Below are 27,558 nucleotides of genomic sequence, written 5' to 3'. Positions count from 1 at the left end.
AGTTCAACCCAGATAAGTGTGAGGTGGTTCATTTTGATAGGTCAAATATGATGGCAGAATATAGTATTAATGGCAAGACTCTTTGCAGTGAGGTGGATCAGAGGGATCTTGAGGTCCGAGTCCATAGGACACTTAAAGCTGCTGTGTAGGTTGACTCTGTGGTTAAGAAGTTATATGCTGCATTGGCCTTCTTCAACTGTAGGATTGAGTTTAAGAACTGAGAGGTAATGTTGCAGCTATATAGGACCCTAGTCAGGCCCCACTTGGAGTACTGGTCACCTTACTACAGGAAGGATGTGGAAACTATAGAAAGGGTGCAGAGGATATTTTCAAGGATGTTGCCTGAATTGCGGAGCAAGCCTTTTGAGAATAGGTTGAGTGAACTCAGCCTTTTCTCCTTGGAGCAGTGGAAAATGAGAGTTGACCGTACAGAGGTGAATAAGATGACGAAAGGCATTGATCATGTGGATACTCAGAGGCTTTCTCCCAGGGCTGAAATGGCTCACACGAGTAGGTACATAGGAGATGTCAGGGATAAGCTTTTTAGGCAGAGTGGAATGGGCTGCTGGCGACGGTGTTGGAGGTGGATATGATAGGGTCTTTTAAGAGACTCCTAGATAGGTACATGGAGCTTAGAAAAATAGAGGGCTATGGGGAACCCTAGGTAATTTCTAAATTAAGTACATGTTTGGCACAGCATTGTGGCCGAAGGGTCTGTATTGTGCTGTGAGTTTTCTATGTTTCTATAGCAAACCCTGTGGGATATAGATGCAACATTTTTTGAGAAACTCCCTTTTTTTTGGATGAAAAATTGTGTGCTGGAAGCAGGGATCATAAATTGAAGTTATTTATAAATTGGAATGTAATGATGCTATTCTGTATTTTATTCAAGGCAACATGAAACTGTTACACCAAATGACCTTCCACTGGTTCAGGAAGTTACTACAACCCTTCGAGAATGGTCAAGTATATGGCGGCATTTGTATGTTGTGAGTGAAATACAATGTTTTTTTTAAACTCTTGTGGTTAGAGTTTTTAATATTTAACCTGATGCACTTTGGTTACCTACATTGGTAGTGCCATTTCATAAATATGACAGTGAAGGCTACTAAAGTAAATTGTAGCCTAAAAACTTTTAAAGTTGCAAATCTCTTAGTGCCTGAACAAACAAACTACAAATTGAAAAAGTCCAGATACAGTGGATTCTGGTTAAATGTACCATCGGTTGATTGGGGCAGCTGCTTATTTGGGACAATGCTTAAAGAACAAAACCAAATCAAGAAAATAGCCAGGATTCCCTTTGTTTATTTGGGACACTCTGCTGCTTAGTTGAGACTGTGTGCCTGTTAGATACTACACCATGTGTGGAGTGAACAACTGTGTGTGCTTGTGTTATTTTGGGCTAATGGCTGCAGATTCAAAAAGCCGTGTTTTTTAATTTTTTTTCATAACTAAAAATGTTTTTGAGACCCTTGCCAAGATGCCATGACAAGCTTTGACACTAGCTTAAAAAAAATAGGTTACTGGACCAAATTAAAGGTCATCCATTTACCACCACTCATCATCAGCTGGCAGAGATAACTGGAGTGCCAAAATTTACAGCTACATGCGCGATACATCAGCAAGATAAACTGCAAGAAGAATCTGCATATATGAGGGCCAACAGAGAACATCCCAAAAACAAAGGTGTTGAAGGTAAAGATTTAGATGTTGAAGAGGCCCTCAATCAATGGATTTCCATTACAACTGGATGAGGTGTATGTGTCAGTGGGTCAGTGTTTAAAAAAAATTAAGAAGAGTTAGCTAAGAAGCTGTGTCACGAAGATTTTAAAGCAACAGATGGTTGTCTTGTTGGATGTAGGCTCCACATTATTTTCAAGGAAGCACACAGTGCGAAAAGTAGTAATGCTGTTGTAAGTGCAGAAACATGCAAATCGACAGAACTCCACAACTTGCTTCAAAAATTTTGTGCAGGTGATATCTACAATGCCGAATGAAACAGGCCTTCTTTAACGTGCCATGCCGGAAGGTTCCCTTTGCTACAAACGTGCAACACCATCGGGTTCAAAGAAAGCGATGGATCGAATAACTGTGTAGTTTAAATGTGTCAGGAGCTGAAGAAAGATAATTGTGGATTGTTGGGAAAAATATTAAAACCTTGATGCTTTAAGGGGCTAAGCATGGATAGTTTACCAATTGAGTAGTATGCTAATAAGAATGCATGGCTGACTTCCAAACTTTGTAAGAAATGGCTGACTAGTTGGGATATGGAGCTACTGCGATTCTTCTGCTTGTTGACAGTTGTGTTGCACTGTCAACAAGTAGAAAGTCTGAGAAACATACAGCTGGGATTTCTGCTAGCTGATTTCCTCACCCTTGGTGCAGCCAGTAGATATGGGAATCACAAAAATAATTTTGTCTGAGAAACATACAGCTGGGATTTCTGCTAGCTAATTTCCTCACCCTCGGTGCAGCCAGTAGATATGGGAATCATAAAAATAATTTAAGGACTTATCGTAGATAGTTGGTGAAACAAATTCTCGAAGCAATTGAAGAAAATCTACTTCAACAGCCACGGAAGTGAGTGCAAGGGTTAACTTTTACAGGCAGTAGTTAGTCAGTGATTGTTCAAAGGTTCATTTATTATCAAAGCATATATCCCCATTTATCTCTGAAATTTGTTTTGTCCATATAGCTATGAAATAAAGAACATGAAAGTCCTTTGGAGAGAAATATCACCCCCCCCCAGTCAAAAAAGAATGGCATCCAGATCATCAACCCTTCATCCTGCATAAAACGGAACAGGAACGTCGACAACCCCCCACCCCCACCCCAAACAATCTCTCTGCTGCACAAAAAACTAACGGAACATCAATCCCAAAACAATCTCCCCTCACATAACAAAACAGAAAAGGAATGGGCAATTAAAAAAAATCACAGAATATAAAATCCATCAGTCTAGGGAAAAAAAAGTTCACAGTGATAGCAGACAATTTACAGCTGTTTTTGCTCATTGCAGTTTCAAGCAATGGGGTTTTGAAATGCTAGAAATGGCTAGGATGAAAATGAAGCAATTTTACTACGTCAATAAGTTAGGAACTATGAAGAATTTGAAGGTATTAATAATCACCTTGAATGTTACAATGAAAATGAAGATTTGGGGTTGCAATCGTTGAAAGCATTGTTTTGAAACACCAAAATAGGGAATATGAAGATGACGAAAGTGACGAGAGTGACACAACTGAAGCTGAGCTAATGACTACACATGATGCTAGGAAATTTATTGTTGGTAACGAAAATTATTGAAGGCAAAGAAAGCTGTCTATTATCTGCATAAGGTGTCTGCGCAGATTTTGTTCATTCAAAAGAACACGGCAGTGTACACTTGACAAATTCCCCTCTATAACCATTATGAACTAACACAGTTTTATAGTACTGTAGCAGTATTAATAGTGTTCTAATTTGTTCTGCATTGCATTTAAATACATAATTTATTACTTTGTTAAATAGTAGTTTGTCTTGTTTATACCTTTTCAAATATTTCCATGAAACTTCAAACAATTAGGGCAGCCAATAAATTAGGTCAAAATGTACTGGTCCCAATGTGTTTCAGTTAACCTGCAATTTGCTTTACTTTCCTGTGCTTTTTTGAAAAAATAAAATGTTTCAGTATATTTTAATATGGAAGGAGAATATTATAATTGTTAAATTGTTTGATTACATTTCCTATGAACGTGGGAAAAATTTCAACCAACATTAACTGAAACTTGCTTCAGTTTTTATACTTTTCCTGTTATCTTACAATTTTCCCTTTCTTGTTATATTTTCATTGTCTTTTAATTTTTTTTTCATCTTGGAGTACACCTAGCAGTCCCCAACCCAAGGTTATGTGTATTGGACAATTAGCATCAAATTTTCAGAAAGTGTTCAAGATTGTCTTTTGGACCATTTGGGAAAAAAAATGTTTGTCTACATGAGTAGAAAGCTGGTTGATGCTCAAGGATTTAAGGGATTCCTTTTGAATTTTGTCTCCTACTTTTATGTAAATAAAAGCTTTGACTTTAAAGCAAGTTCAAGGGAGTATTGGGCTAGTGTCTGATGTAACTTGCAGTGATTACTTAGGATTTAGAATGCACGCCTGATGCATGTGATTGAAACAGTTTCAGTGGCTAGGAAGTAAAAGCAAATTAAAAGGAATTTGGTAAACATTTGTCGAGAAGATTTGGCAAGGTAATGAAAATCAGGTTTATTATCACTGACTTGTAAATCATGAAATTTGTTTTTTGCAGCAACAACACAGTGCAAAGAATTAAAAAGTACTATAAATTACAAAATAATGCAAACAGAAAGGAATAATGAAGTAGTGTTCATGAGTTCTTAGATCATTCTGAAATTTGATGACGGAAGGAAAGAAGGTGTTCCCGAATTCTTAAGCATGGGTCTTCAGGCTACTGCACCTATTCCCTGATGGTAGTAGCAAAATGAGACATATCCCAGATGGTGAAGCTCCTTACTAATGGAAGCTGCCACTTTGAGGGGCCACCTTAACGCATTGCCTTTTGAAGATATCATCAATGGTTCAAAGGATTGTGCCTATGATGGAACTGGCTGAACCTAAAACCTCTGCAGCCTCTTGCAATCCTGTGCATTGGACTCTGCATTGGTGTTTCGAAGAATAACAGGGTTTCTCATTAAAACCAATAGAATATTGAAAAGCTTAGATGGAGAGTTTGTAGAGAAGATGTTTCCAATTGTGGGTGAATCTAGGACCTGAGGGCACAGCCTGAGAATAGAAGGATGTCTCTTGAGAACAGAGATGAGGAGAATTTCTGTAGCCTGAGGGTGGTGAATTTGTTGAATTCATTGCAACTGATGACAATGGAGGCCAGGTTATGGGTATATTTAAAACAGAGGTTGATGTGTTCTTGATTAGAAAGGGTATCAAAAGTTAAGGTTAGAAAGCTGGAGAATGGTGTTGAGAGGGAAAATAAATCAGCCATGATCAAATGGTGGAGCAGACTTCATGGGCTCAATAGCCTAATTCTGCTCCTATGTCTTATAGTCTTATACCAGGCTGTGATGCCACTGGTCAGAATGCTCCCCATTGTGTATCTATAGAAATTTGCAAGTCTCTGTCGATGTACTAAATCTCTTAAAGCCCCTAATGAGGTATAGCTGCTGGTGCCGCCTTTGTGGTTGCATCAGAGTTCAGCCAAGGATAGATCTTCTGAGATATTGACCTCTAGGAATTTGCTGCTGCTTAGCCTTTCCACTGATGACCTCTCAATCTGGGCTGGTTTGTTCTCCCATCCTCCTTTTATCTGAAGTTCACAGTTAATTCCTTGGTCTTGTTGATGTTGAGTGTAAAGTTGTTGTTGTGACACCTCTCAGCCAGCCAAAGTATCTCAATCCTAAATGCGTCCTCGTCACTGTCTGAGATTTTGCCAATGACGGGTGTTATCTGCAAACTTATAGATGGCATTTAAGCTTTGCGGGTTTTCCTTGAGGAGGGGATATTACCATTGCATACTGACTGATCTCCCAATAAGGAAATCAGGCATCCAAATGCAGAGAAAGCTGTAGTTGATGGTGTTGAATCCCAAGTTGTAATCTACAAACATCAGCCAGACATATAGTATGTTTTGCTATTGTAAAGCAGAGCCAGTGAGATTATGTCTGCAGCAGATCTGTTGTGGCAGTAGGCAAATTCCAGCGGTTCCATGTCATTGCTCAAGCAAGAGTTAATTCTAGCCATAACCAACCTGTCAAAACGTTTCAATATAGATGAGAGTGCTACCTGGCGATAGTCATTGAGGCAGCTCATCCTGCTTTTTTTGGGTAGCAGAATGATTGCTGCCCTTATGACACAAGTGGGAACTTTAGACTGAAGCAGTGAGAAGTTGATTTCTTTGAACACTCCAGCCAGTTGTTGGCACTGATTATCAGTACCTGGCCAGGTACACAGTCGAACCTAATGCCTTGCAAGGGTTTACCTTTGATTTTCTGACATCAGCTTCCGGGACAGAGATTGCTGGGTTGTCAGATACTGTAGGGATTCATGCAGGTGTAGTGCTATTCGCCCTTTCAAAAGCATTGAATAAAAGGTGGTGGAGTTCATTGTGGAGTGAAATAACACTGCCATTTATGCTTTTAGATTTTGCCTTTTTGCTTTCAGGATGGCTTTATGTAGGCCATATCTGGACTTGTTGGATTCTGGATCATCAGTCTTGAATGCCACAGATCTAACCTTCAGCAGACTACAAATCTTCAGGTTCATTCAGGGCTTCTGTTTTGGGAAAACTCTGTTCTTAAAGACACACGCACATCTACGTAGATCTCCGAAGGTTCATTGTATTGTCAAAGTGTGCATGCCGAATGCAACTCTGATAATTTGCCTTCTCTGGATAACCATGAAATGCAGAAAGACTGTGGGAGTTAATGAAAGAAAATACATCAACTCCCCCCACACGAAAAAGAAAAGAAACAAAACCAGCAGATCTCAACATCTCCCACTTCCTCTTTTTCAGAAAAAAAAGTTACAATAGCGTCAAATTACCCACCGCTCTCTTGCAGAAAAAAAGCAGCGATGATAATAATCCCTGACCCCCTCACCTGCAGTAAAAAACTGCAACAATAACAATCCCCGACCCTCTTACTCGCAGAAAAAGTGCGATAATAACATCCCCTGAGTCCCTCATTTGCAGAAAAAAACAGTTACAATCCCCAACTCCCTCACTCGCAGATAAACAGCAGTGACAGTAACAACCCCTGACCCCCTCACCTGCAGTAAAAAAAAGCAACAATAACAATCCCCCGACCCCCTTACTCACAGAAAAAACAATAACAGTAGCATCAAACCCCCCCCCCAATCTCCCTCAACAAATTAACAGATCACCCACCCACCAATCAGCCACAAGAAAGAAAACACCATAAAACTGAAGGAAACCAATATAAAGTACAGTTCAATAATCGCATAAATCTCAGTATCAGAAACATCTTTTCGTCTACCCTCGAGGAGAGTGGCCACTAAAAACTCAGTCCTCCGTTACAGAGCAATTGCCGACCCGGGTCTGAACCAGTTCGGCTGCTGACCTTTGTTGGTGGCCTTCATAGGGAGCCATCACTCACCCCCTGCATTCAACTTGATGCTTCAATCTCCAATCTTCCATCTAGCTTTGAGATGGAGTTGTTCATGACAACTCCCTCATCTCATCTCATCATGCTAGCTTAGGTTCTTGGTCCTTTTTGAGCCCCCCCTCTCCCCCCCAGCCTGTCTCTGATTCCCATGAGTCAGCTCACTGGACACAGCAGAGCGCTGGATCCTTCGATTGAGTTCCAAACTATATGTTGCCAGCTCCAACAGCTCCTGTAACACAAGCAAGACAAAAATAACAAGCAGAAGGCAAACAAAAGTGAAATAATTGGAGAGATTTCCTATCTGGAGAATGTCACCTGAGGAATTGTTGTTTGCAGGTGCCGTTTTGATCTTGATGAAGTTGGTGATGGCTGCAGCATTATTCATTCAGATCCGAAGTTGCATCCCTGAATATGGTTTTGCTCTGAGGTCTTCAGATATATTTTCCATATTCTGTATTTTTAGCATTGTACGCAATGAGGAAAGCATAGCACAGTTGGACTGACTCTGAAATAGCTAAACTTGTTTTAATTTTTGACTTGCTGTATATGTAATTTAATGTCATTTACTTGAAGTCACAATTCACTTCTCTGATCAGACGAGCATAATTCAAAAATTTGCATAAAATGAGGCCATTTGACCAATAAGGTCTCTTGGGTCTTTAACATACTTTTCTGTTCTTCTTTTGTATCCTGTTGAATCTTGTTACTCTCCTCCATTGACTGTGTACTCCATTATGTAGAGCTTTTCAAATCCTACTCAAGCTCTTAATTATTGCATTAAGAAGTGTAATATACTTATCATGGTTAGGGAATTAGCAAACTAACTGAAAACCGAGATAATTAGGTTTAATGTTTTCAAGTAATGTCATTCTCCATTGATTTAAGCTAGGACATAAAAGCTGCATTCATACTTTTAAGAGGGGGAAAATATATTGCAGTCAAGTACTGGTAGATGGGGAAGTGTCTTATGAAAGGGGCCCAGTCTGCAAATGATGAAGGTAGATTGAGTGGGGAAGATATAACCAACTGAATATGATGTAAGGAAGTGTGAGGTTAGCAACTTTGCAAGAAACAGTAGAAAATTAGAATGTTAGAGTAGTTGCAGTCTCTCATAATCTTCACTAACGCATTTTCAGTGCCAGTCTGTTCTCTTGCTTTCTTCTATTTGGTAGATTATAAAATATATAGAATTGCATAATAATTCCGCAAATGTTTTATAATTGCAGCCAAATAGATTCGATCGTTGGAGAAAAAAGATTGTTGGAGGAGCTCAGCAGATTGAGCTGCCTTTGTGTGAGGAGTGAGGAATTATTGATGTGTCTTTTTTTATTCTTCCTTATCGTTCCTGAATAAACAGTAAATTGGGAAGATAAAGCAGTTGAATTTATTTGGAGCAAGGTCACCATTATCACTATATCATATTATTATTTGGCTATTTGCACCTTAGCAACCGTATTAATTACAGTTAATCTATTTAAACATCAGCATTCTAAACCTAATTTAAATGTTTCATTTTCATCAATTTCTGCTCAATTCTGTATTGCATTTAAGTCTTAATTGTATGTATCAGTAATGTTTAATGTCCCCTTTTTTCCCTCTTTCCCATTTATTTGTGATCAACACTTTGCTAAATTTGCTAACTATTCTCATAAAATGTTGGTTTTCTTTATGTAGGTATATTGGCTTCAGTTCTGTTAAGTGCAGCCCCATCCAGCTTGAACACCTTTATAGCTCTTGCTGCAGGACTGCTCCCAATTAAATTCTGTCTTGTACTGTCTAATCATGCATTAACTTGCTATATCCTTCCATTTCTTCGTTAACTAGCATCTGACACTGGAAGTAATCCTTCTTAACATCTCTTTGGCTGCAAAACCTCTTTTTGCTTCTATTTTAGGTATTGATGTGGATCATTATGGTCTTTACCCTTCCTTCAGAATGTCTTGCACCAGCTTCATAATGGCTTACCTGTGAAGCTTTTCAGCTTCCACTCAGCTGAAAACACAAACACTTGTAACTTGTTTATTTGTTACATGTGCGAATGTAATCATGCCGTTCAGTTTTGAGATGTTAGTAATATTGAGTGAAATTAAGTATAGTCTATCAAAATTGTTCCTTGTATTTAATTTCTTTTTTAAATTTATCTTGCTTTAGAGTAATAATCAAGAGATGTTCAGCCGAGTTAGGAACATGATGTATGATCTTATTGAATGGCGATCACAGATACTTTCTGGAACACTCCCGCAAGATGAGCTGAAGGAACTGAAGCAGAAAGTCACTGCCAAAATAGATTATGGCAACAGGTATATCTAGATCAATTAACATTTTCTAACATGTAGAGAAATTGGTCATAATATTCCTAATGCAATATTAGAAATGCTAAATACAAATGATTGAAGCCCTATAAATTTTATTATATGAGTATTTTAGTTGGAGCAGTGTTTTGCTGGTCGTTTGCTTCTGTGGGGCAGATAATATGTATTTGTGCCCATCTTTTTATTTTACTCTATTTTCCATACATTCTTTGCTAGTTTTAGATATATCATATTTATCATTCTGGTAGTCATCTCCATTAAGCAGAAAACAGTTGTAGAAAAGTATATAATGAATAATGTATGTAATTAAGAATTAGTGGCTTAAACGGAAATGGGTATTCCTCTGCTGCCTTCAAATTGGTGCAGCCACCAATATTTGGCTCCATTCCAGATGATCTCTTCAGGCTCTTCCCTTAAAGTAATTGTTTCCCAAGAATCCAAGCATCTGTGGAAAGAGAAACACAGTTAATACTTCAAGTTGAAGAACCTTTGTCAAAAAATGTTAACTCATCAGAGTTCAAAGTAAATTTTATTTATAGATTACATATATGTCACCACATACAACCCTGAGACTCACTTTCTTGTGGGCATACTCTGCAAATGGATAGAATAGTAACTATAATAGGATCAACGAAAGATCCACCAGAGTGCAGGAGACAGCAAACTGTAAATGCAAATATAAATAAATAGCAATAAATAACAAGAAGATGAAATAACAAAATAAAGTATCCTTAAGGTGAGATCATTGGTTGTGGGAACATTTCAATGATGGGGCAAATGAGTGTATTTTAGCCCCTTTTGTTCAAGAGCTTGATGGTTATGGGGTAGTAATTGTTCTTGAACCTGGAGGTGAGAGTCCTGAGGCTCTTGTACCTTTTACCTGATGGCAGCAGCAAGAAAAGAGCATGGCCTGGGTGGTGAGGATCTCTGATGATGAATTCTGCTTTCCTTCGATTGCATTTTATGTAAATGTGCTCAGTGGTTGAGAGGGCTTTACCTGTGATGTACTGGGCTGAATCCACTACCTTTTCAAAGGCATTGGTGTTTCCATACTCAGCTGTGATACAGCTAGTCAATATACTTTGCACTACACATCTACAGAAGTTTGTCAAAGTTTTTGATACCATGCCGAATCTCCACAGAAACCTAAGGAAGTAGAGGTGCTGCCGTGCTTTCTTCCCAAATGTATTTATGTGCTGGGTTCAGGATAGGTACTCTGGAAATTTAAAAAAAAAATTGGATAGGTATATGGACAGGAAAGAAACGGAGGGTTATGGGCTGAGTGCAGGTAGGTGGGACTAGGTGAACGTAAGCGTTCGGCAGGGACTAGAAGGGCCGAGATGGCCTGTTTCCGTGCTGTAATTGTTATATGCTTATATGGTTATATGTTATATGGAAATAGTTACACCAAGGAATTTAAAATTGCCTCTCCACCTCTGGTACTCTAATGAGTACTGGCTCATTCATATACTTCTGGTTTCTCTCTCCTGAAGTAAACAAATCGGTTCCTTGGTCTTGCTGACTTTATGTGAGAGGTTGTTGTTATGACACCACTCAGCTAAATTTTTGATCTCACCACCTTTGATACGGCTCGCAACAGTGATGTCATTCATCAGCAAACTTGAATATGGTGTTGGAGATGTGTTTAGCCACACAGTTACAGGTGTAAAGTGAGTAGAGCGGGGGTGGGGGGGAGGCAAGCACAACCTGTGGTGCACCTTTGCTGATGGAGATCATGGATTGTGGATATATTATTTTTTCCTTAGAAGCTGCTTGATCAGCTGAGTGTTTTCAGTAGTTTTAGATGTTCAGCATTTCCAACTATCTTAAATTTTGTATCTAAGCAAAGTTGATTAAGGTATTATTTGAGGTTGGGTTTTATTAATGACATGAAAATCCAAAAACTGCAGATGCTGGAAGTCATATGAAGGCAGCGATCAAAGTGGACTGAGCTTTCAGCTGCATTTCATCTATTTCTCTTATCTCTGGTCTCTCTCCCTCTTCTGGATTGAGCAATAAGAGTTCTGTGGGTCTTACCTTCTTGCCAACAAGTCTCAACATCGCTGAATCAAAATTTGCAATTACTACCAGTTCCAACAAAATTTCACCATCAGACATAGCATCCCTTGCCCTCCCTTTTCAACACTTTACAGGGATTGCTGTCTGTCCAACCCTACTGTTTTCTCACTTTACACCACTTTCCCATGCAGCTGCAAGAGATGCAATACTTGCCCTTTCACCACCTGTTCACAATATCCTTGGGCTCAGTACTCTTTCCAAGTTCAGCAATGATTCATTTGCATATTTTCTAATCTGAATGCTGTATTTGATGTTCGCAATAGCGTCTCTTTATTTGTGGAGAAAATCTGCACAGATTGGGTGATCACATCTATTTTTAGTCTGCTCGTTACCTTTTGTTTTAATTTACCATCCCATTCTTAGTCTGACTTTTTATACAATCTAGCCTCCTGCACTGTTAAATGCTTGAGGAATACTATCTTTCATTTTGGCATGTTGCACTCTTCAGGACTCAACATCAAAATCTTTAACTTTAAGTAATTCATTCTTTTTGTGTTCTTATTAATGTCAAATTTAGTTAAGCTTCAAAACCTAATTAAAGTTATTCACTGCTTACATTTTCTACCTCAGTAGTGAATGAATTGAAACTATTCTCAATATACTGTACATGTCATCAACATCAAACTGTTATCTTTATCCTCGGTCATCACAATGATCTGTTTTACTAAAAATGCTTATGCAAATTTCTTTTGATATTTAAAATTATTTTAAAAAGGCTCATGTCCCAATGGTATGATGACCTTCAGAAATACGTAGAAAGCAAATGAATAATTTCATGACAAAAGCTGATTCCATTTTGCAGCTGCATAATAGGCTGTTTGTGGCATAAATTTACATGTTAAATTTATGACAATGCACATAGAAATGATTTCAAAATTATTGGCTCTGTTATATTAATGAACAACAGGTGGAGAATGATATAATGTATTGATTAACCCCAGCAATGGAGGAGATCTTCCTAAGGTCAATCTATTATGAATTATTTCTAAGGTCTAATTTTGTACATACTATTCTGCTTGGTTTGATATTGCTTGGCAGATAGGACCTAAATAAATCACAGAAAAGAATAACAAAATTACTGTTTTAAGGCAATGCTAAATTGAAAGTAGATGATGGAATTACAGTTACAAGTCATGACACGCAAACTCAAGGAAATGTGAGCATGCGGGTTCTTCATACTCAGCATGGTATGCATTTATAGCTGCTGGTGCTTTTCATAATTGCAGTTTTTTACTATATACTGCAATTGTAGTCCACATGATATGGCAAAAAAAGTGTTTGATTTGTGTTGGTTAATGGGAAAGATCAACTTTCATGCCATGCTTACCAAAACTCCAAACTGTAGTGGAGTATTATCCAGCAATATGAGAATATTTTGTCACAATCCAGGTTCTTGTGAGGCAATGCCCACAACATAGAAGTGGTCAGAGTCAGGCAGTACCATAATATGTGCAAACCTGTTAACAAAGGGAAATATGTGCAAAAGAAATAAAAATATATAAATCAGCATGGATTATGCTTTTGCAGGAGTTAAGATAGTTTTAGAAGGAAATCTGTTCTATTTGATGCTACTGCCATTCTGTTCTAATTGATCTTAGAATCCTTGACCTGGATCTGGTGGTTCGCGATGAAGATGGCAATATTTTAGACCCTGATCAAACTAGCACCATCAGTCTGTTTAGAGCTCATGAGGTGGCATTAAAAAGGATAGAAGAAAGAATCCAGGAGGAAAAGGTAAATAAACAAATAAACTGCTGGTAGATCTAAATTTGTTTTTAATATTTATACATAATCTGTTAATTGTGATTGTATGTCAGAGTACTTTCAACAGACAAACCTTTTGTTTTAATATCCAAATAATGATGGATAATTTTGAGATTTGCTTAGAAAAATAAATATATAATGTGTCCTTTAAGCCTTTTACATTCTATGTGTAAACTATAATCAAATGAGCAGGAAGGATATTATGAAATTGACTACTGAGATAAAACAATACATTTTCCAACTAATACATATAACTTGTTTATAATTCCTAAATTCCTGTTTCCCCCAATTTCCACTTTCTTTCATATATTTGTTCACATGTAAAGCAACTGAAATGATTGCATTATTGACTGCATGTTATATCTCAAAATTAGCGTTCCATGTTTTTTAAACATTCTAAGAAATTTGATAATAAAATTTAAAAGAAACAAATAATGGTATACAACCACCAGCTATGACCCTTGTTTCAATTAAGGAGTAGTACCGTAGATCCAAGGGTGTTTCAACAGCTAAAACCTTTTATTCCTTTTGAATGAATTTCCTGTAAACTGTCAGCTGAGTTCATTTAATTTCCCACATGTGTGTCTGTGCAGACCAGGATAAAGGACACTTTGTCATTGCCTGTTAGTCGTACTACTTCCGCGGTTAAACTAGAGTTATTTGAAGATATAACTATTTTCAGAAATGTGCTTTTTTTAAAAATTCCCTACTTGACAGACACCAACTGAGATGCGCTTGATTGTTTTTTTTAATTTGTAAGCAGTTGTTGATTACAAAGCCATAACTGTTGTGTGAAATTGGATAATTCAGTAAATAAGATATGTGGTTGAGTAAAAAATAGATTTATGTTGGCCACTTTAGTTGGAATCTCCTGCCACTCTCTCTGCATATTCAATTTTCTTTATACAATATCTTGAATGATTCTTTTTATTTCCTTTGTTTCAAGGAGGAGAAAGTAGATTTCTTAGTTGCTCCTAGGCCGTTTAGTGAAAAGCAAGATCCTGTTGCAGGAATTCAATCAATTCCTTCCATAGATGGTGTTCAACCTTCAGCGGATTCATTGTTGCTAATGAAAAGCACTGTCTATTTTGCAGGAATGTGTAAAATACGCAAACAAAACCATTGCTAAAGAAAAATATTTTTGAACTAGTGCTCCAAATGTTGTTTGCATTGCTTTGTATGTGGTGTTAGGTTTCTGCGTTTGAGGATTGTCTTGTTTTGTTAATTTTCCTTACTATGATTACTTAAATGAAATTGAATTTGTTTCATAGATCATATTTTAACACATAGTCTGAAGTTGTTTAAAAATAGTGTGATATATGGAGGATAAAACACTGATATATTTAATCACTAAATACAGAGAAAGATTTCTCCTTGAACCTTGGTTATTGTCTAGTGGAATCCTGTTGGTTTAATTTCAAACATTAGATAAAATGAGCTAGTTGTATGCTGCATATTGTACAACCTTGCAATTTGAAGACAGCAACAGGTGCTGATGCTGCACAAAGAACAGCCTGCAGCCCTTGACAGAAGCTGTTGTTGGCAAATGTGCAGTAAAAATGTCAGTCGAGCTTTAGATGAGCTCACCTTCAAATCACCTCCATATTCACCATTCATATTCGGAGATGCACTTAATGACCCTGTGATCTCTGTCTCAGAGGCCAATGTTAGGCTGTCTTTGAAGAGAGTGAACCCTCACAAGGCGGAAGGTCCCGATGGAGTACCTGGTAAGGCTCTGAAAACCTGTGCCAACCAACTGGCGGGAGTATTCAAAGATACTTTCAACCTCTCACTGCTTCAAAAAGGCAACAATTATATCAGTACCTAATAAGAATAATGTGAGCTGCCTAAATGACTTGCCCAGCAGCACTCACATCGACCGTGATGAAATGCTTTGAGAGGCTGATCGTGACTAGATTGAACTCCTGCCTCAGCAAAGACCTGGACCCATTGCAATTTGCCTATCACCACAATAGGTCAACGGCAGATGCAATCTCCATGGCTCTCCACATGGCTTTAGACTATATGGACAACACAAACACCTACTCAGTGTGCTGTTCATTGACTAGCTCAGCATTTAATACCATCATTCCCACATTCCTGATTGAGAAGTTGCAGAGCCTGGACCTCCCTCTGTAATTGGATCCTCGACTTCCTAACCGGAAGACCACAATCTGTGCGGATTGGTGATAACATATCCTCCTCGCTGACGATCAACACTGGCACACTTCGGGTGAGTGCTTAGCCCACTGCTCTACTCTCTATATACACATAGCTGTGTGACTAGGCTCAGCTCAAATACCATCTATAAGTTTGCTGACAACACAGCCATTGTTGGTAGAATCTCAGGTGGTGACGAGAGGGCGTACAGGAGTGAGATGTGCCAAGTCGTGGAGTGGTGTCGCAGCAACAACCTGGCACTCGACATCAGTAAGACAAAAGAGCTGATTGTGGACTTAAGGAAGGGTAAGATGAAGGAACACATACCAGTCCTCTAGAAGTGGAGAGAGTGAGCAGTTTCAAGTTCCTGGGTGTCAAGATCTCTGAGGATCTAACCTGGTCCCAGCATATCGATGTAGTTATAAAGAAAGCAAGACAGCAGCTGTACTTCATTAAGAGTTTGAAGAGATTTGGCATGTCAACAAAATACACTCAAAAACTTCTGTAGATGTACCTTGGAGAGCATTCTGACAGACTACATCACTGTCTGGTATGGAGGGGCTACTGCACAGGACCGAATAAAGCTGCAGAAGGTTGTAAATCTAGTCAACTCCATCCTCGGTACTAGCCTACAAAGTACCCAGGACATCTTCAGGGAGCGATGTCTCAGAAAGGCAGCGTCCATTATTAAGGACATCCGACACCCAGGGCGTGCCCTTTTCTCACTGTTACCATCAGCTAGGAGGTACAGAAGCCTGAATGCACACACTCAGCGATTCAGGAACAGCTTCTTCCCCTCTGCCATCCGATTCCTAAATAGACATTGAACCCTTAGACACTTCCTCACTTTTTTAAAATATACAGTATTTCTGTTCTTTTCATGTTTTTTAATCTATTCAATATACATATACTGTAATTGATTTACTTATTTACTATTATTATTTTAGTTATTTGCATTGAACTGCTACTGCTAAGTTAACAAATTTTACGTCACATGCTGGTGATAATGAACCTAACTCTGATTCTGAACTATATAAGAGTTAAAATTGATAAGAGTTAAAGATTTCTTTGATATGTAATCCTGAACATTATCTGAAAGGCTGTAGTTGCTGTTTCCTTAAATAATTCCAAAAATAATTTGGGAGTTAGTACTCCTTCAGCCTTGGTCCTGAAAGGCAAGCAATCTTAGAAAGTGCCAATCTTGTAGCATTTACCTACTTGAAACATGTTTTTCAGATGTTTGCAAATGATCTACGGTAGTTACAATGGACTGCATTGCAAAATAACCTGCTGTCAGGTTTTTAACATTTTAATACTGAGGAAGATTAAAAATTATGTAAAATTTATCCAAGTGAATTTCACAGCATGACCATTATTTATTTTACAAATTTGTGCTGTGTAAATGGGGTACTAAGCAAGTAGCAATACAGCAAGGTAATTTGTGGACATCTTTTAATTTTCGGTGTCTGTGCTATGTAAACATACAACCTAATGTGGGGTTTCTTCTTTCAATATTCCCTTTCAATTAAGTGATATTTTGTAGCTGCCTGCTGGATGATTTTTATAACCTCTTATGTTTTGCATTGATAACACTTTAACTAATTTAGTTAATGCAGTCTTGTTTTAAAATGGAGTCTATGTAATTTAAGCTGCACTGATGTAATGCAAGTTACTTAGGACTCTGTTATAATGAATATAAGAAGCCTTTTCAATATGTAACAATAGTAATCTGAGAGTGGTTGAATTATTTTCCACTTGCTAAATAATTCCACATTTTTCATTATCATTATAAGTATGTTCATTTAGTGCATTTTCCTTAAGATAGCACATATCATAAAGGTAGCAATCTGAAAATATATTTCCATTAGTTTGTGCTTCCCCGAATCCTGAAAAGAGGCTGCAAAGAAAATAATGTAATTTTCAGAAAATTTTAACAGTGCTTGTCTTTGAAAGATCAAATTTGTCTTCACTACTATGCAAAATAAATAATAGCTGCTATCGAGAATAAACTTAACATTGTAAAGAAAATTGGATTTGGAAGGGGTGAGGCAAACCAATGTTGTTTTTGAAGTTTGTGACATCACAAGTAAACTGTGACTAGACTTATTGCCTAGAAATTGACCTGTTTGTGCCTGTTTCTAATTCACAAGTCATACATAAAAGACAAAATCTGATGAAGGGCCTTGGCCTGAAACATCGATTGTTTATTCCTCTCCATAGATATTGTCGGACCTGTTGAGTTCCTCTAGCATCTTGTGCTTGATAGATAGATAGATACTTTATTCATCCCCATGGGGAAATTCAACTTTTTTCCAATGTCCCATACACTTGTTGTAGCAAAACTAATTACATACAATACTTAACTCAGTAAAAAAATATGATATGCATCTAAATCACTATCTCAAAAAGCATTAATAATAGCTTTTAAAAAGTTCTTAAGTCCTGGCGGTAGAATTGTAAAGCCTAATGGCATTGGGGAGTATTGACCTCTTCATCCTATCTGAGGAGCATTGTATCGATAGTAACCTGTCGCTGAAACTGCTTCTCTGTCTCTGGATGGTGCTATGTAGAGGATGTTCAGAGTTATCCATAATTGACCGTAGCCTACTCAGCGCCCTTCGCTCAGCTACCAATGTTAAACTCTCCAGTACTTTGCCCACGACAGAGCCCGCCTTCCTTACCAGCTTATTAAGACGTGAGGCGTCCCTCTTCTTAATGCTTCCTCCCCAACACGCCACCACAAAGAAGAGGGCGCTCTCCACAACTGACCTATAGAACATCTTCAGCATCTCACTACAGACATTGAATGACGCCAACCTTCTTAGGAAGTACAGTCGACTCTGTGCCTTCCTGCACAAGGCATCTGTGTTGGCAGTCCAGTCTTGCTTTGGGTTTCCAGCATCTGCAGAATCACTTGTGTTTAAAGGCAAAGTCTGCCTGCTTTGGGTGTGTTCAAGCTTATTTCTGTCATCTTTAGATATTTATCACCCTAATAGTTGCCATTATATTTTTGCCCATTATATTTACTGTGTTAGGTATAGTTCATTGTAATGAATGACAATCAATGTTCAATGAAAATAATGAACTATATTATTTTAAGTTGGTTATTGTTAAAAAAAATCCTCCCATTATTTTTTCATTAATAAAATGATCAATGCTGTAGGCCTTTGTAAAAATTATAAATCTGGTGAATTCTTTAAGTTTGTTTCACAGACCATTTGATCTGTAGATCTGATGTTTGCTGCTGAGAATTGGAGCTATCGGTGATCTTAGAGCATCATAGGTCCTTTTGTTAGTTGGGAGAATCTTTCTTGGAGGGCTTTTGCTCAGCTTTCCCTTTGCCACACTTTCCATAATCTGGTCGCTGAGGAGATAGGATCTTTTTATGAGCAATATGGGTCAGTACATGAATGGTATGCCAGGTACCTGTCCCCCTTTCGTAGCAGCTGTTTATGAAAATGCTGATTGGTTTCAACAGTTAAAAGGGGATTTAAGTCTTCAAGTCATGATGATGATGTCATAAAGCAAGGATGGCCCAATTTTATAGTCTTTTTTATGCTTTCTGACTTGGGGTTGACACAATTTGCAGTTCCAAAACATTGAATAAGAAATGAAGTCCAATTTCTCAGCAAGTGCGTGTGTTCCATTGTGCATTAATAAAATTATATGCAAATGGTTACAAATTTGACTCCCCTCCATCAGATTTCTAAATGGTCCATGAACATTTTTTGTTTTGTACTTTTGATATATTTTGCAATTTATATCTTTGCATTGACTATTTCCACAAAACAAGTTCAGTTCAAGTTCTTGTCATCTGACTGTGCATACATACAACCAAAGAAAACAATGTTTCTCCAGTCTATGGTAGGTGAACTAGAAGGGATCCAATGCAGCTTGAAGGCAGGATTTTATATGATCTGTTAACTAGCTGCTCAATGCACTTTATGATTGTTAAACTTAGTGCCATTGGGCAGTAATTGTTTAGGCTCAATGGCACCGGGCAGAAATCATTTAGGTAGAAGTTTCGCAGTGTACGAGTCCTTAATAATAAACCTGAATCTGATTCTTCGAGAATTTTAAAGTTTGACATGGAAGTGGAGGCAGTTGTTGATTATGTGGTCCAGTAATCTGTTGTGGAATTGCTGCTATTTTTAATTTGCATTGTTACATTGAGAAATAGATTTCTTATGGCAGGTGCAATGACTAAGAAGGTAGTTGATTTTGCTATAAAGAACAAAAGTATTTCTGGAAGTAAAATTTTTTAGTCACTGAAGTTATTTGAATTTTGTCTTTTGCCAGGATGAATCTCTTAAAACCATTCTTAAATTGCCTTTCAACTGGTGTGAAGTGTATACAAGCTCATATTTAACGTCAAAGGATAGAGCAAGTTTGCATACGTTTCGTGTAAATAGAAAATCTCTGTTGGATTTAGAAGCCAACAATATGAATCAATTTAAAGTTATGATTTTAGATTCAAGTCTCAATGAAACTATTGCTATCTTCCATTGATCAATAGCGACTGAACAGCTGACCCTGCATACTGTTGTGCTTATGTGTATGTATGTGGCATAATTAATTCCATGGCTTGTTATTCTTTCCACGCATTAACATGTTCGCAATTTCAGATCAAAGATATTCAAAATGGAACATCTGTTTCAAATGAGATATATGAGAGGTGATTGATAAGTTTGTGGCCTAAGGTAGAAGGAGTCAATTTTAGAAAACCTAGCACATTTATTTTTCAACATAGTCCCCTCCTACGTGTACATACTTAGTCCAGCGGTCGTGGAGCATACAGGTCTTTTCTTTGTAGAAGTGGTCCACAGCAGGGGTGATTGATAAGTTCGTAGCCTGAGGTAGAAGGAGAGTTATTAACTTCAGACTTGCTGCATTATCACTCAAAGAGTTGAACTGCATGTGCATGTAACAAGAGTTTCTTGGACCTCCAGGTGGTCCACAGCAGGGGTGATTGATGTTTGTGGCCTAAGGTAGAAGGAGATGAGTTATACAGCTCTCGTTACATGCACGTGCAGTTCAACTCTTTGAATGGAAATGCAGAAAGTTTGAAGTTAATAACACATCTCCTTCTACCCTAGGCCACCAATTTATCAATCACCCCATGCTGTGGACCACTTATGGAGGTCAGAGACGCCAACCTCTAAAAGAAGGGATCCGTATGCTCCACGACCGCTGGACTAGGTGTGTAAATGTAGAAAAAATAAATGTGCTAGATTTGCTAAAATTGACTCCTACCTTAGGCCACAAACTTATCAATCACCTCTTGTATTAACTGTAATATTTATGCCAGCAGCTATTTAGTGATGTCCACTTACTAAGAAAAGGTACTTTAGTTTTCCACAATTGTTGTGTAAAGATTAAAGAATCTTACACCTTAACATTGCCCATGACACATAGTTCATTGCTTTCCAGTTATCCTCTGTTTGGAATTTTCAATCAGACATCAAAGTACATTTTTGAGAAGAAGAGCTAAACCTTCCACAATTTGACAGCTATTGCAACTTTTTAAAATGATATTTCTGTTTTATGTCAGATAGTATTGAACTAAAATAATTTTGTAAAAAAACAAAGCCCTTGTAAAACATTCAAGTGTTTGACATGGATTTTCGCAGTTGCGTAAGAAATTTGTGGTTACTTATCTGTCCTATTTACTTTTTTCTTATATTTGAAAATTTACATTTTTTTCATTTTGTCCTGTCAAGATGGTGCCTGTGTACAACGCTTCCTCTGTCAACATCTTCCAGATAGACCACAAACTGCTTATTTCACTTCTTTTATGTCTGTTTTTCATCTTAAATATGTTTGTGGACTGTTAGAGTCTGTGATTTACAGTTTGGAGATCAATTGAGTAATGCAGCACTTTGCTGTCTCCAAGAAGATTCTGGGAAGCGAGCGTGAACTCTAGTTCGAAACCCTGAGGCCTTGAGGTGAAGAACATTTGAGATGGGGCGCAAGCTGATATTCGATTCAAATTCATTGATTAGAGCATCCATCCATTATTTGCCAATTAGAAGTGTTCTATTTCTTTACTTTTTCAATATTTTAATTGATTTCTTTTATTGTTGTCTCATTTTTATTTGCATATAGCTCCCTATTGTGATAGGTGTAACAATGGAGGGGCTTCATTAATTCATATGTTCTTGACATGTCTGAGTCTTGAAAAATATTGGAAGGAAGTATTTCAAACTTTTGCTGTACTTTTTTAAAGTAAATTTTAAACCAAACCCTGTGACTTCTTTGGTATTGCTGGAGGAAAATATATTATCTTGGACACACCAGATTTGCACATTTTGGCTTTTATTTCTCTTATAGCTAGAGGGGCATTGTTGCTTAGGTGGAGGGATGTTGCTCTGCCTATTCATGCTCAATGGCAAAGCAATGTTATGTCATGCTTAAATTTAGAGAAGACTTGTTGTTCAATTTTGTGAATCAAGACAAGACTTTCTAACATTGTGGGGACCTTTTTTGGATTATTTTCAAAATCTTTGATTTGTTATCAAGTACAGATGTTGGCTAATAATATGTTTTACTATATGATAAGGATTTTGTTTTTCCTTTTTTCTTTCTTTACCAAACAGCTTTTCTTGGTAGTGAATTTAGATTTTTTTTGTATAATAAAATTCAATATTACCATTCAATTTAATTTACATGAATATGGGGTAATGAGACTATAAGTGTGATTCAAATATATTGTAATTGATATATGATAAATACACTCAGTGGCCACTTTATTGAATATAGGGGGTACCTAATAAAGGCGCCCATTGAGTGTAAGCCCTTGCTAGCAGACATAAAGTGCAGAGGAAGTAAAGCTTTCTATTGTGCTTTTGAAAGTAATGTATCCTGCAATCTAAGAGTTTAATGTGAGAATCTCTTGGTTGCACTCAATTGGAAGTATTGACACAAACAGATACAATTTCTGTCAGTTCTGGGGGGGGGGGGGGGGGTGTTTCCAATCTTCTTTATACCATGAACCCCTATCATTCACCGAGGTGTCTCTGCAGCCCAGGTTGGGAACCCCTGGTCTAGGCTGTTTAAAATCTGACTTTATAAATTCTACTTAACTGTAAAGTTAATTTGTTGGTTGTTACATTGGGAATTGATAGCATTATGCAATATTAAATGATTTGCAAACAAGATCAAATGCACGAATCATTACAGTGCTGATTACATGATCAATCCATTGAGCAGATGATCAACTTGCTTATAGGTTATCAAACCTAACATAATGTTTATAGGTTATCAAGCCTAACAAAATTTTGTGTGTGGTAGTTGGATTTTCATTAGATTACCTGGTAGGGTTAGCTTTTTGAACAAATATTAGGAGATTTTGGATTTACAAGGATATTGCCTGGATTGGGAAGCATGCCTTATGAAAACAGGTTGAGTGAACACGGCCTTTTCTTCTTGGAGTGACGGAGATAATAGACAATAGATGCAGGAGTAGGCCATTCAGCCCTTTGAGCCTGCACTGCCATTCACTGTGATCATGGCTGATCATCCACAATCAGTACCCCGTTCCTGCCTTCTCCCCATATCCTTTGACTCCACTATCTTTAAGAGCTCTGTCTAACATTTTCGTGGAAGCATCCAGAGAATTGACCTCCACTGCCTTCAGAGGCAGAGCATTCCATAGATCTACAACTCTCTGGGTGAAAAAGTTTCTCCTCAACTCTGTTCTAAATGGCCTACCCCTTATTCTTAAACTATGCCCTCTGGATCTGGACTCCCCCGACATCGGGAACATGCTTCCTGCCTCTAGCGTGTCCAATCCCTTAATAATATTATATGTTTCAATCAGATCCCTTCTCATCCTTCTACCTTCTAAATTCCAGGATGAGAGGTGACCTGATAGAGGTGTATAAGATGATGAGAGGCATTGATCATGTGGATAGTCAGAGGCTTTTTCCCAGGGTTGAAATGATTGCCACAAGAGGACACAGATTTAAGGTTCTGGGGAGTAGGTACAGAGGAGATGTCGGGTAAGTTTTTTACTCAGAGAGTGGTGAATGCGTGGAGTGGGCTGCCAGCAACGGTGGTGGAGGTGAATACGAAAGGATCTTTTAAAAGACTTTTAGATAGGTACATGGAGCTTAGTAAAATAGAGGGCTATGGGGAAGTCTAGTAATTTCTAAGGTAGGGACATGTTCAGCACAACTTTGTGATGTAGGTATTCTATGTTTCTGTGTTTACCCCCAACCTTTGTATCATCAGCAAATTTACTAAATCATCCGTCTTTTACTAAATTTTACTAAATCAACCACTTCACACTTATTTGGGTTGAACGCCATCTGTGACTTCTCAGTCCAGTTTTGCATCCTATCAATGTCCTGCTGTAACCTCTGACAGCATTCCACACTGTCCACAACACCCCAACCTTCGTCTCATCAGCAAATTTACTTCCTCATCCAGGTCATTTATAAAAATCACAAAGGGTCCCAGAACATACCCTGAGGCACACCACTGGTCACCAACCTCCATGCAGAATATGACCCGTCTGCAACCATTCTTTGCCTTTTGTGAGCAAGCCAATTCTGGATCCACTAAGCAAGGTCCCCTTGGATCCCATGCCTCCTTACTTTCTCAATAAGTCTTTCATGGGGTACCTTATCAAATTCCTTGCTGAAATCCATATACACTACATCTACTGCTCTTCCTTCATCAATGTGTTTAGTCACATCCTCAAAAAATTAAATCAGGCTCATAAGGCACTACCTGCCCTTGACAAAGCCATGCTGACTATTCCTAATTATATTATACTTCTCCAAATGTTCCTATATCCTGCTTCTCAAGATCTTTTCCATCAACTTACTAACCACTAAAGTAAGTCTCTGGTCTATAATTTCCTGGGGTATCTCTTCTCCCTTTCTTGAATAAGGGAACAACATCTGCAACTCTCCAATCCTCCAGAACCTCTCCCATCCCCATTGATGATGCAAAGATCATTGCTAGAGGCTCAGAAATCTCCTCCCTCACCTCCCACAGTAGCCTAGGGTACATCTCATCTGGTCCCAGAGACTTGTCCAGCTTGATGCTTTCCAAATGCTCCAGCACATATTCTTTCTTAATATCTATATGTTCAAGCTTTTCAGTCTGCTGCAAGTCTTCACTACAATCACCAAGATCCTTTTCCATAGTGAATACTGAAGTAAAGTATTCATTAAGTATCCCTGCTATTTCCTCTGGTTCCATACACAATTTCCCACTGTCACACTTGATAGGTCCTATTCTTTCATGTCTTATCCTCTTGATCTTCACATACTTGTAGAATGCCTTGGGGTTTTCCTTAATCCTGCCCGACAAGGCCCTCTCATGACCCCTTCTGGCTCTCCTAATTTCCTTTTTAACCTCCTTCCTGTTAGTCTTATAATCTTCTAGACTTCTAACCTTACCTAGCTCTCTGAACCTTTTATAAGCCTTTTCTCCTCGACTAGATTTATTACAGCCTTTGTACACCACGGTTTTTGTACCCTACCATAACTTCCCTGTCTCATTGGAACGTACCTATGCAGAACTCCACACAAACATCCCCTGAACATTTGCAACATTTCTTCCGTACTTTTCCCTGAGAACATCTGTTCCCAAATTAAGCTTCCAGTTTCCTGCGTGATAGTCTCATAATTCCCCTTACTCCAATTAAATGTTTTTCTAACTTGTCTTTTCCTCTCTCTCTCCAGTACTATTGTAAAGGAGATAGAATTATGATCACTATCTCCAAAATGCTCTCCAGTTCTGATATCTGACACCTGACCATTTCCCAATACCAAATCAAGTACAGCCTCTCCTCTTTTAGGCTTATCTACATATTGTGTCAAGAAACCTTCCTGAACATACCTAACAAACTCCACCCCATCTATGTGGATAGTGTGGAGGGCTGTCAGAGGTTACAGCGAGACATTGATAGGATGAAAAACTGGGCTGATAATTGGCAGATGGAATTCAACCCAGATAAGTGTGAGGTGTTTCATTTTGGTTGGTCAAACATGATGGCAGAATATACTGTTAATGGTAAAACTTTTGGCAGTGTGTAGGATCAGAGGGATCTTGTGGTGAGAGTCTGTAGGACACTCAAAGCTGCTGCGCATGTTGGCTATGTGGTTAAGATGGCATACTGTGCATTGGCTTTCATCAACTGTGGGATTGAGTTCAAGAGCCGAGAGGTAATGTTACAGCTTTATAGGACCCTGGTCAGGACCCACTTGGAGTACTGTGCTCAGTTCTGGTCACCTCACTACAGGGTGGATGTGGAAACTATAGAAAGAGTGTAGAAGATATTTACAAGGATGTTGCCTGGATTGGAGAGCATGTCTTATGAGAATAGATTGAGTAAACTCATCCTTTTCACCTTGGAGTGACAGAGGATGAGAGATGACCTGATTGAGGTATATAAGATGATGAGAGGCATTGATCGTGTGGATAGTCAGCGGTTTTTTCCAAGGGCTGAAATGGCTAACACGAGAGGGCACAGTTTTCCAAGGGCTGAAATGGCTGACACGAGAGGGCATAGTTTTAAGGTGCTTGGAAGTAGATACAGAGGAGATGTTGGGTAAGTTTTACGCAGTGAGTGGTGAGTGCGTGGAATGAGCTGCCGGTTGCAGTGGTGGAGGCGGATACGATAGTGTCTTATTAGAGACTCCTGGATAGGTAGATGGAGCTTTGAAAAATAGAGGGCTATGGCTAACCTTATGTAATTTCTAAGTAAGTACGTGTGTCGGCAGAGCATTGTGGGCCAAAGGGCCTGTATTGTGCTGTAGGTTTTCTGTGTTTCTATATTGGATAGTTGTCCCACTTCTGCAATGATGTTGGTATCTGTGCTAAGTCTATGCAAAAGAATGACAACACAAAAAAAATTGAGAAAGTGATTCCACTGAATTTTTGATAATTTTTTATGAATAAAGTTTATTGGAAGTTTACACTTAATATCTGGGACATATTTGCTTCTTGAGTAGATCTGTGAACAAAATTTAGCTTCAAATGTAAAAGGCAATTTTCTGAAAGCCTCATGTTCATGATTGGTTCTCTGATGTGCTTTGCTGCAGTAATAGTTTCACTTGTCATATTCATTGCATGATGAGAAGTTCTGTTTTTCGTATTTACAAAGAGATTGTAAGCCTTTTTATGAATAGGTTTATGATTTCATTGCACAAACGGCCCTGAGAAAATGTAGCAAATGACCTATTGGTATTATTTCTGCTGACGTGACATATTGTTTGGAACTCAAACTTCTCTGTTAATCGAAATTGCAAAAGAGATGTTCTTCCCAGCAGTGTTTTGTATTCTCTTCTAATGCTTCACAACCACAATATGAATCTATTGTTTATAAATATTTCTGTGATATTATTATGCATAATGCTCTGAGAAAATCTTGTTCCAATGTGATCCACCAATAACTAAGTTGATAAAAAAAAATTCATGCCAAGGAACTGTTAATGGAATTGGAAAATATTTCATTCCTTACCTCCTTATTTCACATGTTTTCAATAGTATCCTGATTGCACTATGGAATATGAGATGGGTTGGATTTCCTTGAAGGAGAACACCTGTGCACAACTTTTTTAACATTGGGAGGCTAATGCATGGGTAGCTACCACACGGTCATTGACAGATTGGGATCAGTGTCCAGTGATATGTAACACAAGAAAAACAGTGGACCCTTCACTGCTGCAGCCTTCTTCTGCCTTCACTGCCATTGTGATGTGTCATCATTCTCTGCAGTTCCACTGTTGAGATCTTGGTTGGATCACTCTTTGTCTGTAACCTCCCCTTGGCCCTTAGTAACCTTACCAGGAGTTAAGTGTCTGAAAGCTAAACTCCAGATGGCATCACTCTTAGGATCTCAGAAACTCACAAGCCTCTCCACAACAATCCTCCGATAAAGCAATATCATCTATGATGGGTAAGTCATGTCATCCGGATGCCTAATTCAAGTCTCCTCAAACAGATCCTTTACTCCCCATTGAAGCAAGGCCATTGAGTCCTTGGTGGGCAAAGGAAATGCTTCAATGATACTATCAAACCTGAAGAAATTCAACTAGGAAGATATTGCAATCAATAGATATACCTGGAAAAAATCTGTTCAAAAGGGAGC

The 27,558-nt window shown here is 38.2% G+C and overlaps 1 protein-coding gene across 2 annotated transcripts in view; it reads left to right on the top strand.

Moving 5' to 3' along the window:
* dock1 (dedicator of cytokinesis 1) overlaps positions 1–27,558 on the top strand; it is a 574,951-nt gene that overhangs the window by 76,842 nt on the left and 470,551 nt on the right. For both annotated transcript variants that reach the window (XM_073027587.1, XM_073027588.1), the window contains exons 5-7: positions 893–989; positions 9,289–9,437; positions 13,127–13,262. In XM_073027587.1, coding sequence (XP_072883688.1) covers positions 893–989; positions 9,289–9,437; positions 13,127–13,262 — 382 coding nt within the window. The remainder of the gene's footprint in view (positions 1–892; positions 990–9,288; positions 9,438–13,126; positions 13,263–27,558) is intronic.

Source organism: Hemitrygon akajei, chromosome 23 (genome assembly GCF_048418815.1).
Source record: "Hemitrygon akajei chromosome 23, sHemAka1.3, whole genome shotgun sequence".
In the NCBI taxonomy this organism is placed as follows: domain Eukaryota; kingdom Metazoa; phylum Chordata; class Chondrichthyes; order Myliobatiformes; family Dasyatidae; genus Hemitrygon; species Hemitrygon akajei.
The sequence above is the reverse complement of the archived record's forward strand: the minus strand, read 5'-3'. Positions and strand labels throughout refer to the sequence as shown.